General features: G+C 35.4%; 1 protein-coding gene across 1 annotated transcript in view; it reads left to right on the top strand.

Annotated features, from left to right (window-relative positions):
• The window catches only part of NCAM2 (neural cell adhesion molecule 2), a 324,932-nt gene that overhangs the window by 205,250 nt on the left and 103,095 nt on the right, over positions 1-16,587 (top strand). Inside the window, exon 8 of the mRNA XM_075033906.1 lies at positions 2,778-2,923. Within this exon, the coding sequence (XP_074890007.1) occupies positions 2,778-2,923 (146 nt within the window). The remainder of the gene's footprint in view (positions 1-2,777; positions 2,924-16,587) is intronic.

The raw sequence follows: 16,587 nt of genomic DNA, 5'->3' as shown, positions 1-16,587 counted from the left end.
CATAAAATACGATGTGTGATGCTTTTTTTATGAGTGCCATAGCTCTTTCCTTGTTTCCAGGAATGATATTTTATCAAAGGAAAGAAAGGAAAGAACAAATTATATTGTAGCCAGGAGACATGGCTATAGAAATAGAGTACCTGAGTACCAAGGTAAAATATTTCATAGGCATTTGGATGATCCTGAAAGTGAGAGTAATAACTGAAGTTATTTTGAAGTTTAACATAGTTCTCTTTTATCTCAAATTCCTTTTTGTAGTTCTTTCAACTGACATCACTTGTTACACAACTGAGGAGAGTTTCAGCTTTTCTCAGCCAAATTGATGTCCTGCTGTAATGCTTTGCTTACTACCTTCTCCTGCATCCAATAAAAATGGATCTAGTTGACATTTCAAGGGCCCCTGATCACTCAGGGTATTCTCTTTCTGCACATGATGTCCCTCACCATAGATTATATCTTAATGAAGCAGGATATTAGTTCAGTGCTTTGTTAGGTAAAATATTACTTGTTTTTCATCTCTATGCAGTAAACACACAATAGTTTATTTGTAATAGTCAAGGGTGAACAGACAGTAGACAAGCAACAGAAGGACTGTGGAGATAAGAAATCAGAAGTGAGACCAAGAATGCTGTGGTAGAAATGGATAAAAGAGAGGTAGGTGATGTGTCTGGATATAGCAAGTTTGAACCTGGTTTTATTATTTTTCTTGGTGATGTTGAACGCAGCATCTCTGAGACAATGGTCATAAATGAAATAGTGGTCATAAAATGAAAAAGGAGACTAGACATAAGGAAAACATTCTTCACCGTGAGGACAGCCAGGCACTGCAACAGGCTGGTGAGAAAGGCTGTGCAGTCTCTGTTCTTGGCATTTTTCAAGATAATGCTCAACAAATCCCTGAGCAATCTTATTTGAACAGGGTCTGTTGACCCTGTTTTGATGAGAAGGCTGGTCAAGATGACCTCCTGGAGTCCCTTCCAACCTGAATGACCCTCTTTCCCCTTTTGATCCACTAACATAAGCCAATATTACTCTTCTGCATAGCCTATACTGTAGTAACCCCATTAGAAAATAGGTTACCTCTGTTTATTTTCTGCTTCATATAGAATATACTATAGTAGTGCTCCCTCAAAAGCAAAATGCAGGAAAACTGCATAGAAAATACATTATTTTCAATGAATGTACTTAATGTTGACAAAGTCAATGTTAAGAGCTGTCAAAATTTTATTCAGTCATGTAAACTTAATTCACCTCTTTTGGGTGTAAACATATTGAATCATATTCTTATTACATGATTACATGCTATGTTTTCCAGTGGGATGAGTATCTCATTCGATGTGTAAAGTGGATAGGTTCAGAGAAACTTATTAATGGTTATATATGAGTGAATATATAAGATTGAAACATTTTTTATGAAGATACTTGAACGTCATGGAAGAGAGTACTATTCTATGCATAGTTCTACAACAGAGTTCTTGTATGATACTGTACAGATAAGTTCTCTAAATAAAAGTGTTGACATGTAATCAGAAATCATATTGCATATGTAAATAACCTGACAAGGTACAGTATAGATTGAGAGCTGTAGTTGCTGTGTACTTGTGGCTATAAAGTGGAATGATTTGAAGAATGCAAACAATATCTGGAAATTTTTTAATGTATCTTACCACCAATTTACTCGGTAAGTAAGGATGAATAGCTTTCTATCAGAGGACTCTTCAGTTCTTAATAGTGTTAATACCAGTACAATATGTTTGTTATCAGGGGATTTTGTTAAATTCAGTAATTTATGTAAGGCAGTTAGATATTGCTAAAGATCAAAGTCCAAGAATATTAATAATTCTTTATTTTTTTTTCTAAAGAATTTGTATTTGAAGACAAGCACAGATTATCATAGAATCAAAGAGTGCCTGAGGCAGGAAGGCACCTCTGGAGACCATCTAGTCCAAGCCCCTGCTCAGAGCAGGGTCAGCCAGAGCAGGTGTCTCGGGACCATGTCAAGCTGGGTTTTTAATATTGTAAAGGGTGGAGAACTCAGTCTCCTGGGCAGTTTGTTCTGCTGTTCAGTCACACTCTCAGTACAAAAGGTTTTTCCTCTTCCTGTGTTTCAATTTGTGCCCATTGCCTCTTGTCCTGTCACCGGGCACCACTGAGAACATTCTGGCTCTATCTGCGCTCACCTCTATCAGGTATTTATACACATAGCTAAGATCCCAGGAGCCTTCTCTACTTAAGGGTTAATTGCTAGCTCATCGTCAACTTCTTGTCCACCAGAACCCTCTGGACCCTCTCTGCAGAGCTGCTTTCCAGCCAACTCAGCACCCAGCCTGCACTGGTTCATGGAGTTTTTCCTGCCCAGGTGCAGGATCATCATGGAATCATTGATTCTTTGCTTCATTCCTGAAGTGCCAAAGAGTAGTAAGTGCTGGCTGGTCCTTAAGGGACAGTGAGCCAGGTGCCAAACACGCGAACACAGCCACAAGGGCAGGGGCCTTGTCAGCCAGGACCCATCCCACACTAGCCCAGCAAGGCAGCAGGCAGCCTTGGGGGTGGCAGCCATGCCAAGCCAGGAGTCCAGGTCATCAGACGTACAGAAACAGTTGTTGTGCAACTTAGAAAAGTTGATTGTTTTTATAGATGGTAACATTAAACCTTTAGTTAATTCTAACTAAAAAACCATGAATGTGCTTTAACAACAACAACAAAAAAGTAGCTTAAAAGGTTTTGACATGACGTTCTTTGTGCAGGTTGAATAATGTAGTTTGTATTTTTAACAGTACAGCCTCAAATAATACAACTTAAAAATGAAACCACATTTGAGAATGGGAAAGCCACCCTCATCTGTGAAGCAGAAGGAGAACCTATCCCAGAGATTACTTGGAAAAGGGCCACTGATGGGATAACTTTCTCTGAAGGTGACAAGGTAAATCAGCCTTTAATATCTAAAATATGTAAATATGTATTGTCTGGCTAATCTTTTTGTAAGCAGAAAATTAATTTAGAGATATATTAATTCTAGATTCCTGTGGAATTGGAAGGAATTGCTACTTTCCAAGGTAATAAGAGAGAAACGGAAATTCTAAATTTTAAATTAAAAAAAAAAAACACTAAGAAAAAAACAATTAAAGTGCTGAAAGGTAATTCATCTCATCAGGCCTAAATTTTCATACATAATCCCTGCTAAAATTTTCAATTTTGTTTTGATCACAATGGCTGCCGGTAGCCCTTCTTGACTATATTTGGACTCTGTCCAGTATTTCTCAAAATGCAGTGGAGCTTGTAGAAATCTGAAATAAAAAATTTGAATACTTTGGAGTTCTTTCTTTCCCACTTCTAATGGCTTTTTTTTCCTATTTTTCTCTTTTCTTATATTTTTCCTCACATGGAGCAAGTAGTCTATAACTACAAATTGAGCCTATTTTCCCATTTTGTTTTCCCATTTTCATGTTTTATTACAATAGTAAGTTGAGTAGAGAAAGATTACAGTATGACAATGAAGGAAGTCAGTTACTGTGAGAACAAGAGCTGTAATTAGATGGAATAGTGAAAGCAAAAGGGAACAGTGTAATGTTATTCCTAACCATGCAGATAACAAGCTTTTTCTACAGAGCTCTTTTTTTGTTTGTTTTAAAATAGTTTTCTTTTAGTATTTGAACAAGTATTTTCTTCTCAATTTCCTTACATAAACTGCAGAATTTCTCTGTGCTGGTTAAAGTATGTAAGATACCATCTTTCTGGCTGGCTGATTCAGAATTTTTGCTCCAGATAATCAAATAGAGAAATACAGTCTTCCTGCAGATGTTTGCATATTCATAGCTGTTGCTTAAAAAAACAATTGACAACTCTATACAGTAATCATGCCACTGAGGGAATTAGTTACATAGTAAGTCACTCAGTTTGTAGGGAATTGCTGTATATTAGGGAATGATGTACTTCCATTATTTGTGTTCTGAAGGAGAATGTCTGGTCTGGTCTAGTCTCTGACTTTACCTTTCCTGGAATTGAGGCAGTTTACGTGAGGCTCTGTCTACCATTTTCCTGCTCTGTGATTTCCATTTTGGAGCAATATAACAGTATTTATATAATATTTTTTCTAATATTTTTTCATTAAAACAAAGCAGTTTCTCTCCTCCTTAAATATTTCAAGTCAAAGGTCATCTTTCTGACCCACAAAGAATACACCTGGTTCAAAATTTACAAATGTAGCCTTTCATTTATGTTTGGAATGTTCCTAAAATAACTTTATTATATCAGAAATTGAAAATGAAGGCAAATTGCAGAAACAAGCTAAAAAATGTTGGTGCAGTTGAAACCTTAAATTTATCCGGTGCTTATATAGGACAGTATTACATTCTTAGTTCAAACTGTACATGGTTAATCTGTCTAGTTGTGTTAGTAGCATTCTCTGACCTGTGGTTCAACTGAATAATACTGACAACCAAACTAAAACTTATATTCACATTCTACCAGTGTGCTGACATACAGTACATGGAAGATAAAAAGAATGAGAATAAATGCAGTTATATGGTTTCCTCTTGTTCTTGCCAATGAAAGAACTCTATGTGTATTGCTCCTGGGAGAGGTTTGCTGAATGTTGAATAAATGTTCTGAAATACGGTATATGATCTTGAGCTATAAAATACACTGTTGTGTTTGCCCAGTGGTCCTCCAGCTCTAGGATGCCAAAGCCTTGGCTTGTGCTTTCCTACCAAATCAGGTGAATAAAGAACAAAACTAGCAGTGATTAAATTATTGTATAATTGATGAATAATACAGCAATGTTTTGCACAATGAAAGAGAAGGAAAAGGTGAATTGAAGAAAATGTGGGGGGTGTAACATAGTTTTAAATTGAAATTTTTATTTTTATGTGATAACTTGTGAAGCCATGTCCAATCACCAGACATACTTGCATAAACATAAAAATTATCAGCTGCATTCAGTGAGTTCATCTTTTGAATTTTTTATCAGTTTTAAAACATTTCTTGATATAGACTGCACTTTGTTCCACAATTTTGTTGAATTAAGAATATCTTTAGGTGATGAATTTTTTCCATAGAAGATGGAAGAACTGCTCTAACTATAATATTAACATGATGATAACAAAAAAACACAAGAAGTGTTGTTCGTATTTTTTAATTATATTTTTGTTACTTGTAGCATGTAGCTCCTCAACCATGTTATTCTTGTTTTGCTAAAATGCAACCATACCTCATGTGGATAAGGAAGAGGGCTGAGTGTGAGACCATTCCTAGCCTGCATGGATTCAAAATATTTTCTTTCAAATGATAGATAGATCTTAAATCTAAGGACATAGGCTTTTTCAAGTTTTGGAATTGTTATGTCCAAAAGAATGGAAAATATGCACCAAAGTCACAGATCAAAGAAATAACCCTGCTGGGCTTGAGGAGGATAATGTTAATGAGCAAGAGGTCTATAATGATCGCTTAGGAAAATATAACTTTGATAAAGGATCTTCAGTACATCAGAAGTGTGTATTTGAAAGTTGAAGCCAAGTGAGTTCAAACAAGAAGCAAAGAAGCCTTTTCCTCTCTCCTTTTATCACTTAGCCTTTGGAACAATCTACCATACAGTGTGTGGTCCCTCTTTCATTGAAAATTTGAAATAAATGGGTCTTTCCACTTCCTCTGGCCTCTCTTGAAAGTTTAAATGAAAAGTTTTCCAGGAGGTCACATTAGATGACCTCTGTAATCCTTTTATGGCTTTAAAACCCATAAATACACGAGAGTGGGTAAGCCTGAGTAAATGAATGATTATGCATGAAAGAAGGTGTTTGGCTTATCCTTAAAGATTTGAAAATGGAAATGGAGGTTTAATCCAAGACCAGAGCTTCATCTGCTGTTGCAGTGTCAAGCCAAAACTCTCTCTTGGTGCATGTACTCTGCCTCTGTGCTTCTGGTCCCCGACTCCCCAGCATTGCACATCCTTTCACTAATGTGCCAACCTGGTCATGCCCCTTATGGCTGTGATTTGAAATGGGATGTTCCTACAGACCTCTGTGCATCCAGCAAGTCTGGCCCTTTTCCCATTAAAAAAAGGAGGCAGGAGAAGAGTTGCATTTTGTAGAACAAGAGGCAGGATAGTGATTGGATTTGATTTGCTGTAATCACTTATAAAATGGATTTTGGACATGCACATACATATCTACACACATCCCTGAAGGAGAGCATATCCTGATTCTCTGATACAAAAATGTCATTGACTCCTGTGCATACTGCAGAAGTGTGAGGGCAGAGTTTCATGCTCTACTTTCCTAGTACCTAATTCTAGCAGAAATATGAAAGCTGACCAATGTTTGCAATTAGCATTTCAAGCCCTGTTTTGGAATACAAATGACAATAACAGATGGGGCTTGATATGAGACAATAGCTCCACTGTATGCAGCATGAGTCCAAAGACACAATCTTTACCCTGAAGAATTTATGATCTAAACATGCAAAATGAATGAAAGAAGTCAGCACGGAGAGGCCACAGTCCAGTATCTGATACTCGGTTTTGATAATGCCTCATGTGTGGGGTAACTGGTTAACAAAAAAAAAAAAAAACAAAACCAAACAAACAAAAAATTTGCAACTTGGATGTTGAATTCAAGATATATGAAATGATACCGTATTTTGTATATATTTGATAGAGTTTCACTAAATGTCTTTGAAATAACTTATACTTTTCTTCTTGTATCCATAAATAAAAAAAATCTCTGATTTTTAACTTTCTAACGAGGACTACAGAGATAGCTTGAGTTCTACTTCCTTGCATCTACCTACCATTGCAATAATAATCTGGGTGTCCCTGTGAAATTTCCTGTGACATTGTTTCTAAATATTGCAGACCTCAGACCAATAATTAAATTCTTTTCCAAGTTTGAATTCACTTTATATTGGCATGCAATTCATAACTATTTGGAGCTTGTAGAGTTTTTCATAGTTTTAATGATCAGGCAATAGACAAAGGTAAAGAATTTGGGGTTTGGTTTGCCTTTTTCTTTGAGAGGTCAACTTTGCTTTTTCCCCAAGCCTGTTAACTCCACTTCACCTGTTACAAATGTCAATAAAAAGAAGGTGAAAAATGTTTTACTCCCTGTATATGCTATTGTTGCTGCAGAAAAAGGAGCAGTGTTACAGTGTCAGAGAATTGTGTTGCCTTTCTTTTGAGACAGTAATGAGAACTCTGTTACATTCTCGCTTATTGAGGATCAGGTCTTTATTTTAAGTGAATCACCCCAAAAGAGGAAACATAGATGTATCTAGGGAATTTTAATTGAGTCCAGGCAATTTCTTTCTTTTTCTGAGCTATACAAATCCCACTCTTTGTAAATTAATCTACTTACAATATCACAGAATATTTTTTCTGTTGTAATATTAGCAGAGGCCTAATGCTGCAATTGCATTTGATTATGCAATTAGGACACTCTGCAAACAATTCAATCAGGCGTCAAAGATTTTTTTATTTTGTTTTTAACCCCAAAATGAATCATGGTGGGCTTCACATGTTAAGGCTATGAAATAAAAGAGTAAGAATATTGTGACTGGAAGGAGAAGGTAAATGAATGGACTTGAGAGAGAGCAGAAAGCAGGAGGATGGCCTTAAATATTAGGTAATCAGTGCTGTTGAGATTATACATATTTATACCCTATGACGTATGCAAAACATGGAGCACATACAAGCACTGAATAGTATACTCTCACCAGTCATCTGACCCATACAAATCTGCATATGTTTTGGGGGTCCTTCATCTCTGTGGCATGTTCAGCTACACTCATGTGGACTTGGAACAAACTCTTCAATTAACTAGAAGGAGCTAAAAGCAGAGTGTACAGTTTTGGGGGGTGGCACTATTTTAGTAGGAAGATTGATTTTGGAGGGGTAAGATTGTATGCAGTTAGAAATACAGAGCAGCTTTCCTGGGTGAGCTGAGGAAGCATTACAGTAGGAAAGTTGCAAGCCAATGTGGATATTTCAAACTCCATAAGTAGTGCAATCATTCATCTGAATTCCACACACTCCTTTAGATAACAGTATCTGCAGTGATATGTAAATGAAGCCAAAACTGAAGATAGAAATTATTTTGATGTACCATAGCCTCTTCCCCAATGCAGGTTTAGTTGGTGGTTATATTGACAACTCAATACTAAATCTCTGCCACATGGCCAGAGGGCCCTTCAGATTTATTCATCTTTTAGGAGAGAAATTGAATGCTCTGTTACCCAGAGTAGACCCAAATGGCTTTACATACACATATCCATAAATGTATTCATGTTGCGTGTATGACTGTATTGGTATTACACTAGCTCAGAATTCTCTCATTTATGCAAATTTTTCCTTTCAGTAAAACTTTAAGGTCATTTTCCACTGGGACAAAGTTGTTGATTCTTTAAGGATGACAAAAAGCCAAGAAAATGTAAAATTTAATACCTCTTCTGTATTAAAAGCTTAAACAACCTAGGGAAAGAAGGATGTTTATTTAGGAACATCACTAATTTAATCAATTGTTTAACAATTAAATGCAACTTTTTTTATCCCTTCTGTAAATGGATAATCCTATTTCTACCTAATTTATACTTCAAACTTAAAAATTGTCTCCCATTTAATCCATTTTCTTATGTACTACCTATGCACAAAATAGATATTTTGGGGTACTTTCTGTGGGTTGTGGTGCTGCATTTACTGGCTGAAATAAAGCCATACAGGCTTGGAAATGGCATTTCTTTCCCTTCCAGTATTAGCTTTTTACATTTCGTCATCAGTGATGATATTCTATCTGTTACACTAATGAAGACTGAAATTATCAGGGAACTTTTTATGGACCAATATTTCCTACAATACCAATGCAGCTTGGACTTGAATATTCATTCAGTCCTTCCACTACACAAAAGATTGTTTCATGAGTTTCTGCCTAAGTATCAGTTGTACTATCTGCTAACAGTTTAATAACTTTCAAATAACTGTTACTTGTCTGATGAAATAGAGGTCCTGCATCTGATGATACATTAAAAGTGATACAGCCACACTTTATACACTGGAGTAATTTGGTAGTGTTCACTGATATACTATAGGACATTGTCCAGAGACTTTGGAAATGTTACATTTTCTACATACCATGGAAACTCATAGGAAATGAGCACAATCACTGGTACAATTGACAGTGTAATGCTGGAAAAATGTATTTCACACTATTAAAACCTGTCAGCAGTTTTCCTGACCTGAAAGGCAGTTTGAATACCTTTTTATATTAGGAGAAAATAAATATTTAGACTTTTGGCAAAACCAGTATGAAAGCAAGTGGCCTGGATTCTGTTTTTCGACTTGTTTTTTTTGTTTTGTTTTTTTAAACAAATTATCTAAACTCTGTGTAATAATTAGTTCTTAATAATTTGTTAATGTCCTTAGTATGCTGCTAAAAAAACATATTTTCCTATCACATTTTCACTATACTGTCTTCCCTGTGTGCATCTACTCATACACTATCTTCCTATTAATACCAGTTCTCAGATTTCAAACACAGTCAAATTTTGGCAGTTTAACATGACAATGCTAATGGACCAGTGTATGTCTATCACCTGTGATAGTTAGGAGGCTGTGCAAGTTAACATAAAGCATAATGCAAGAGTCTTATTTCTTTGCATTGGGAAAAATTAAGACTGTTTGCACCATCCCTTACTGACAGCTTCTGGAATTCAGGAAACAATATTTCTTAGGACTGCATAACTGAACCAAAGGTCTGAGCTCTAATTCATGGTCAAAATAACTCTCATCTATGCACAGACTCAACCTGTGTTATTAAAATTAATTTTAATTTAGATAATTATTAATTATCTAAATTAATAACATTAATTTAGAATGTTATTATAAATGTTACAATAACGTAAATAAGATGGTTTTTGTCTTTCTGTGAATTTCTGCTTGTATAAATCAAGTTGTGACATTTATGCCAAAGGTCAATGTATTAATAGCATGTGGTAATCTTCACCTTAATGCAAGCTGATCATCTAACATGCTTTAATGTATCTTATAGGTAGCTGATAAGTAATGTTAAAGCCCTCAGGGTTATATTACTTGCTAAAAATTGATTGAATTAACATAATACTCTATAAATGTTCCTCCTCTTAAAATACTATACAAAAATGGATATTTAATATAGAAATTTGCATTAAGAATACAGTTTTGTGAATATTTAGGGTTCCAAACTGAATAATACAATTTGCCAACACATTTCAGAAGCCTTATTTGGAGTTATGGTCTGTTGATCAAAATATATTTTCTGTTTTAATTTAGAAAATGTGAAAATAAGTACAGAATCTCAACAGGAACTACAGTGGCTTGTTTTAGAGCTTTTAACTGGGCGGGGGGGGAGAATTTGCATGTATTCTGATTAGACAAACATAATATTTACAGTATGAAACTTGCAATGTTATTTAGACCACAGTTATCAGTGCTTCCTTATCACAGATTCAAAGTGATTTCAGTACTACCAAAACTATAGTAATTTTTATTAAGATAGAAGTATCATTATCTCACCCAAATGCAATACTGTAGGGATTTTAAATTAAGACCTCTAAGATTCATGGATATTGTTTAAGAATTCCTGAACTCCCAGGTCATCGTATTTAGCAAATATGCCCTAATTATGTTCAGCATAATCTTTTATTTTTACGCGTACATATAAATAAACTTAGAAGTGTAAATAGAGAAACTCTATTGGATGATGCCAATTAAGTAAAATAACTTGAGAACAAATATTTCTATGCCCTTTCAGATATGTCCAGGTGAGCTCATTTTCTCCATTTTGCTGGCTAGTGCAATAATTTCCTGTTGTTTCTTCAGTTGCAAAAAGCCCTACAGAATTATTGTGGTTTGTGAGCAAAGACTTTTTGATCTGTGAGATCTGGATCTGTGTCCTCCTGCAGACAATTCCCCTGGTCCTCATGACTCAAGTGATGCATTTCTGGCTTTCTGTGCCTTTTCTTCCCCTAAGGAAGCGTTGTTGCTTGCTTATCCCCCTGCAGGGCTCCACTTCATCCCAGTTTCCAGACAGACTTCCTATCTGCTGTCTAGCCATAGTCATTTTAATAAAATATACATCACCTTTACAGAAAACTGGAAAGGATCCCAAACTGCATACAACTACTGAAAAAAACAGTAAGAGAAACTAAAATCATGATCCTTTTTTTCTTTTTTTTTTTTTTTGCTAAAGAAAGCACATGTTGTGCTGCTCTGTGTTATATAACTGCATACCTTCACCACGTCAGTTATTCCTGCAACTAAAGCTAGACTGTGTCATGGTTTGAACCTGAATTCTATGAAAATGAAATGAAAGTATATATAAATGCATTAAGCTTAGTTTGACATTCTTGGAGTAGTTGTCATTTTAAAGGTTATTTTATATTTTTACAGAAGAGTTTTGAGAGCAAGAGGGGGATACAACCAGTATTTATCCAAGAATTTATCAGTCCCACTTTAATCCAAGTTATGTAAGTAATACAGGGTAAAAAAATTAACATTACATTTAAAATTGTTATACAAAAGCTTCCTAGTTTTCTTTTCATTGTTATAGTCACCCTTCCAGTATTCCCCTGAGACCTGAGATTGACAGTGCTCATTTTCCTTTAGGAAAAAAAAAAAAAAGATAGAGAAGGGTTAACAATTCATCAGTATCCAAAATTCTTCTCCAGGGGAAAACACAAATGACTTAACCTCCTATGCCAGCCCCTTAAAAAGAAACCTAACCAAAACCATGCTTCCTTCCTTGCTTTGGGTCAACTTGAAGTTATTTTTGTCCATTTTGTACTGCAGTCAGCTTACATGCTTTGTCTTCATGGGTTTCCAGCTACAGGTTGTTTTGTTGTTTGGTTGGTTGGTTGGTTGGTTGGTTTTTTTACTGTTTTCACCTGTTAGTTACAAAAGTTACAGAACTGCCTCCTCCATTCCCAGTCAAGATAAAGAGCTAATGTTTGTTAGTTAGACCATTGCCATACATCATGCTTAGCACAGAGCTAAGCAGAAACAAATTCAGGTAGTTACCTGATGACTAGGGACTTGCAATCATAAACCAAACTGAAATCACCTCAGACTAAGGCAACTCCTGGCAAGTCCCAAGGCCCTGCACTGGAGCAGTGCAGAGCTTTTACTAGTAATAGGAGAATCATACTTACTGGGGTACACTCCCTGCCTGAATGAAAGCTGGGATCCTAATACTTGATGTTTCCTTGTTCTTTCACAGTTTTGTAACTCACTCTGTATTGGTAGTTAGGTGCAGTACAGTGGTTTAGTTTCACCATTTTAGTTCCATGTATAGTTTCACCATTTTCACCATGTAGTTATTTCTACAGCTGAAATAATATTTACTTCAGATTTGAATCAGCCTAAACAGAAACAGGACTAGGCTGAAGTTCCTAGTCAGAATAACCATACTCGTTGCTACTGATGCTATACATATTTAATAGTGATTATTCTTGTTCAGATGCACAGAGATTGAGTAATCATTGAAGAATAAGTTCTGGCGAATCACAGTTAGCAGTCCTAGATCCCATACTGGTACGTTTGGAGCCGTATGCTTATGCTAGAGTCTTCCTTTACTCGCCTTTTGCAGGAAGACCTTATGACTCCAATTTGCACTGAAGTTACAAAAGCTTCATAACCATTTTAAACCATTTACAAAGCTGGGGTATAATCACCTGTCTCATTCTCACTTATCCAAAGAATCAAGTTACAAGAAGATTTTATTGTCTAAAGTAAGATGTAATTGTATAGTAAAATCATTATTTTTAGTGGCTGTTTTGTGTGAGGTCTGTATTGAATGAGAATGTTGTACTTCTGGTCGTATTCCTGAGAATTTTGCTGGTCTGAATCTATCTGAGTCACCTGTGTTAATGGCATCATAGCAGTGTTTCAGTAGATTCAGATCAGCAAAATTCTTAGGAATAAAACCATTAAATACAGTATTTATGAGTGAATCAGAATTTCTAATTGCAAAGTACATATGTAATTATTACAGTTATAGTATTTCTGTTATACTTATAAACACTTATTTGTGGTTACTATTGTTATTTTTTATGGTCAAAACTAATGATTATTTTCCTCTACAAGCTTTTTTATGTGATGCTAATATTTTTTGCCATTAATAATCTTCAACCTTTTCTTTATTGTGATTTGCATCTTTAGCAGAAGTAATCTTGAATGGCTGATCATCATATTTTCTCTTTATTATTTTTCTTTCATACTCTTTTGTGAGTAAAAACCAATCAAGGAAAGAAGTTCAGTTTTCTGTTCTATGTCTTAGTAAGCGGGTTTGGTGTATCCCGTGTCATCTCATTACATAATAACTTAAGTTTGAAAGAAATGCCAGCACGAATCAATCAAATATCAGTTCATAATTTCTAAAAGATATATGAAGCTTTCAAGAATACATTTTTCCTGATATTGTACATGCTGTTAACAACCAGCATAGAACCCGCTACTATTTCCAATCTGAATTCTTTAGAAGTAACTGCTATGTCTGCAGATGAACAGAAAATCAAAACGACGATATTGTTTTCTTCAAGATTAGTTTTTTGTGACTTCCGTGGTGTTGCACTATAGATCTACAAACAGTAGGTTCTTCAATAATTTCTTCCTTATGGAGAAACAAATTCCTAAAAAATTCAGGAATTTTCAGCATGCTGACATATGTATTTAACAAGCTTGCAGTTCTAAAAGAATTACAAGGTCTCCTATAAAAATCACTGAAGTTCAAGACACTGCTGTAGCATTATTCTGATTCACTGGACATTAAGGCATATGCACGTAGCAATACTCTGGAATTTTCTGCTGTCTCCAACAGGTGCATGGATAGAATACATTTACCTGAAGAGAATGGGAAATATTGTGAATATACCATCCATAATCCAGAAGGGAGCTTCCATCAGCTTCTACACGATGATGGCTGTTGTGACTAACAGCCCTTTCTCATCACCAAAGGTAGATTTTCAGACTAGGAATTGCTGGTCACTTACATTTAATAGACTTCTGGAATTTTATCATCGTTTAGTATCAGCATGTCAGGTTGCAGAAGTTCTTATCTTTCATGCTGCTTCAAGAAACAGTTTCATGAGCAATTATGATCTGCTTAAATCTCACATATAAGAAACGTCAGCCTGAAGTATGTGATCTGAAATTTTCCTCTCATGTGGTTATCAACACAACTCAAAATCAGAAAGTTTCCTAAAAAAAATGTTACTCATGAAGTTCCAAAGATGATTCTGTTAATCAGTATTTGTTTTCTCCTTGAAAATTCAGTGATGCGTACTCAAACATGACCAAGACAACACAATGAGTTGGCAATTTTTGACAATTTGATCTGAAGAAGGAAGAGCTAGGCATAAAATATCTGAAGAAGGAAGAGCTAGGCATAAAATGAAAACCTTTTTTTTTTTTTTTTCCCCCTACCAATGTGAGGATCTTCTACCATGTACATCTGCAGCAGCTCCTTTGGAGCAACTTGAAAAAGTCCTGCAGTTTTTACTCAAGTTATATGTTCTCACAATGACTGTTCTTAGGTATGTTGCACTGTGTTTTACAAAAGAAACAAAACTCTTAATTCTAAGCCACTGGTTCTTAATCTTTTCTGTTGTTAAGACATGCAATGCACATCCAAAATAGCACTCAAGTACACAAGGTGTCAGAAGATGTTTGGTGAATACATGACAGGCAAAACTGACCTGCAGTGGTGTAACTATGGACAGCAATGGCACTTTGATCACAAATAAGCTTTAAACATTAGAAGAAAAACAAATAAAGGTATTTCAACTTGTCTAGATTTACCTGGAGGGATTTTTTGCTTGCATTTGGATTTCAAGGGATGAAGGAGTACTTTGTCAGCCAAACGGTGAATTCTGTAGGAGGGAAGATAATCAACACAGTTACAGCTGCTCTAACCATCCAAGTATTATTACCAAAATCCAGCTGCAAATGAGTCACCAATTTCTGCATCTGTTGTCACTTTCCACTCCTGCTTTCAGCCAACTCAAAATGCATGTTTTGGCGGTCATACAACTTCATCTCATTTGGTGCTACAGTTCCTCAGTGGGAGTTGGAGAAATGGTTTATAAATCAAACTTAACCACTAATCACACCATCCACCTCTCTCCAAGTACAGCTTTCTACAATTGAAAAAGAATGACAATATCTAAGCATCAGAATCAGCTAATTCTCCCATTCTGATAAATTACATTTATTTTTTTTTTTTACTACGGTGGCAAAGGAATTGTGCAGATTGAATACTCCATGATACCTGAATGAGTTATTCTGTCCCAGAAGCTGTTCTTGTCTCTTTGTGGATGTTGTCGTCTCATCCTTATTCTCTCTGCATGTGGATCCCTTCAAATACATGGTTATCATCATTCTGGTACTGCCTTGGGAGCTCTGGAACATGGTTTTGGAGCTGTGCATTGACCAGTTAGGTCAGCATCAGCCAGTCAGGACTTTGGGAATATTCATGTGTGGAACTACAAATCATGTGAGAAGTTTGGGAAGCAAAAGCATGACAGAAAAAGTCAGGTAGTAGAATAGCATATATAGAATGGCAAGAATTTTATCAAAATAGAAAATATTTATTTACTTTTACAGAGTCTGTAGAATTAATCTCAAGTGATAAAATACCTCCCATGTTATTATTAGTGTAGGATTCCTTTGGGTTGAGCTACATATTCTGATAAGAATATTGCAAGTGCAGAAAGTTCCTACTCCTTGGGTTTGGGGTTTTTTTGTTTTTTTTTCAGAAGGCCCTTTTTTATAATTCAGTGCTGTCATTATGGATAATTTTACTTGGAGGCCTGTGTAGAAGAGGGTTTTTTTCTTTGACAATGACAGATAACTAGATTGCTATAAGTATTCAAAATAAAAGGTGTTTTTCTGTGAAATGTTAAATTCTTAATTTAGGGAATATGTTTTTTATGTGGATAAAGTCACAAAGTCAACTTTACCTGAGTAAAACACTATCAAATTCTCTGCTGAAGATTTGTCATGTGTGTTTTAGCTTTATGCTGGTGATCAGGTTTTGGGGGGAAAAAACCACCCACAAAGCCCCCCCAAAACTCACTTTTATTTATAAATTCTATAAAATTATCTGATTAACATTAATGATGAAAAATATTTTGAATTATTAAGATTTTATTATGATTTCCAAAATGCTGTAAAAAGGCAACTTCCAAAGACCTTGTATGTCTTTACCATTTTCAGGACACACAATGGTCTGTTTATTGAAATTATCCTTCCAAAGTCTTAGAGTGTAAGTGCCTGTTAACATACTTGCTCATTGATCTTTCTAAAGAAATATGTATGTGTGTAGGGAATCGTGTTGACCACATATGTTTTTCAGACCTCGCTGATTATTCATGCTCCACAGTGATGCAGAGTAATTCAGTGAATGAGAAGAAATCATGAGTACTGAACCATAGAGACTGTTCTGGTTGTCTAGGGTTTTGTTTTGTCTATTTTTTATACTCATTATTAATACTAAGAAATAAAAGCACATGTACTTATTCAACCTAGCAGAAAACACCATAGTACGTATTGTACATCTTTCCCACTATAAC

This window comes from Buteo buteo, chromosome 8, assembly GCF_964188355.1.
Source record: "Buteo buteo chromosome 8, bButBut1.hap1.1, whole genome shotgun sequence".
Lineage (NCBI taxonomy): Eukaryota > Metazoa > Chordata > Aves > Accipitriformes > Accipitridae > Buteo > Buteo buteo.
The sequence above is the reverse complement of the archived record's forward strand: the minus strand, read 5'-3'. Positions and strand labels throughout refer to the sequence as shown.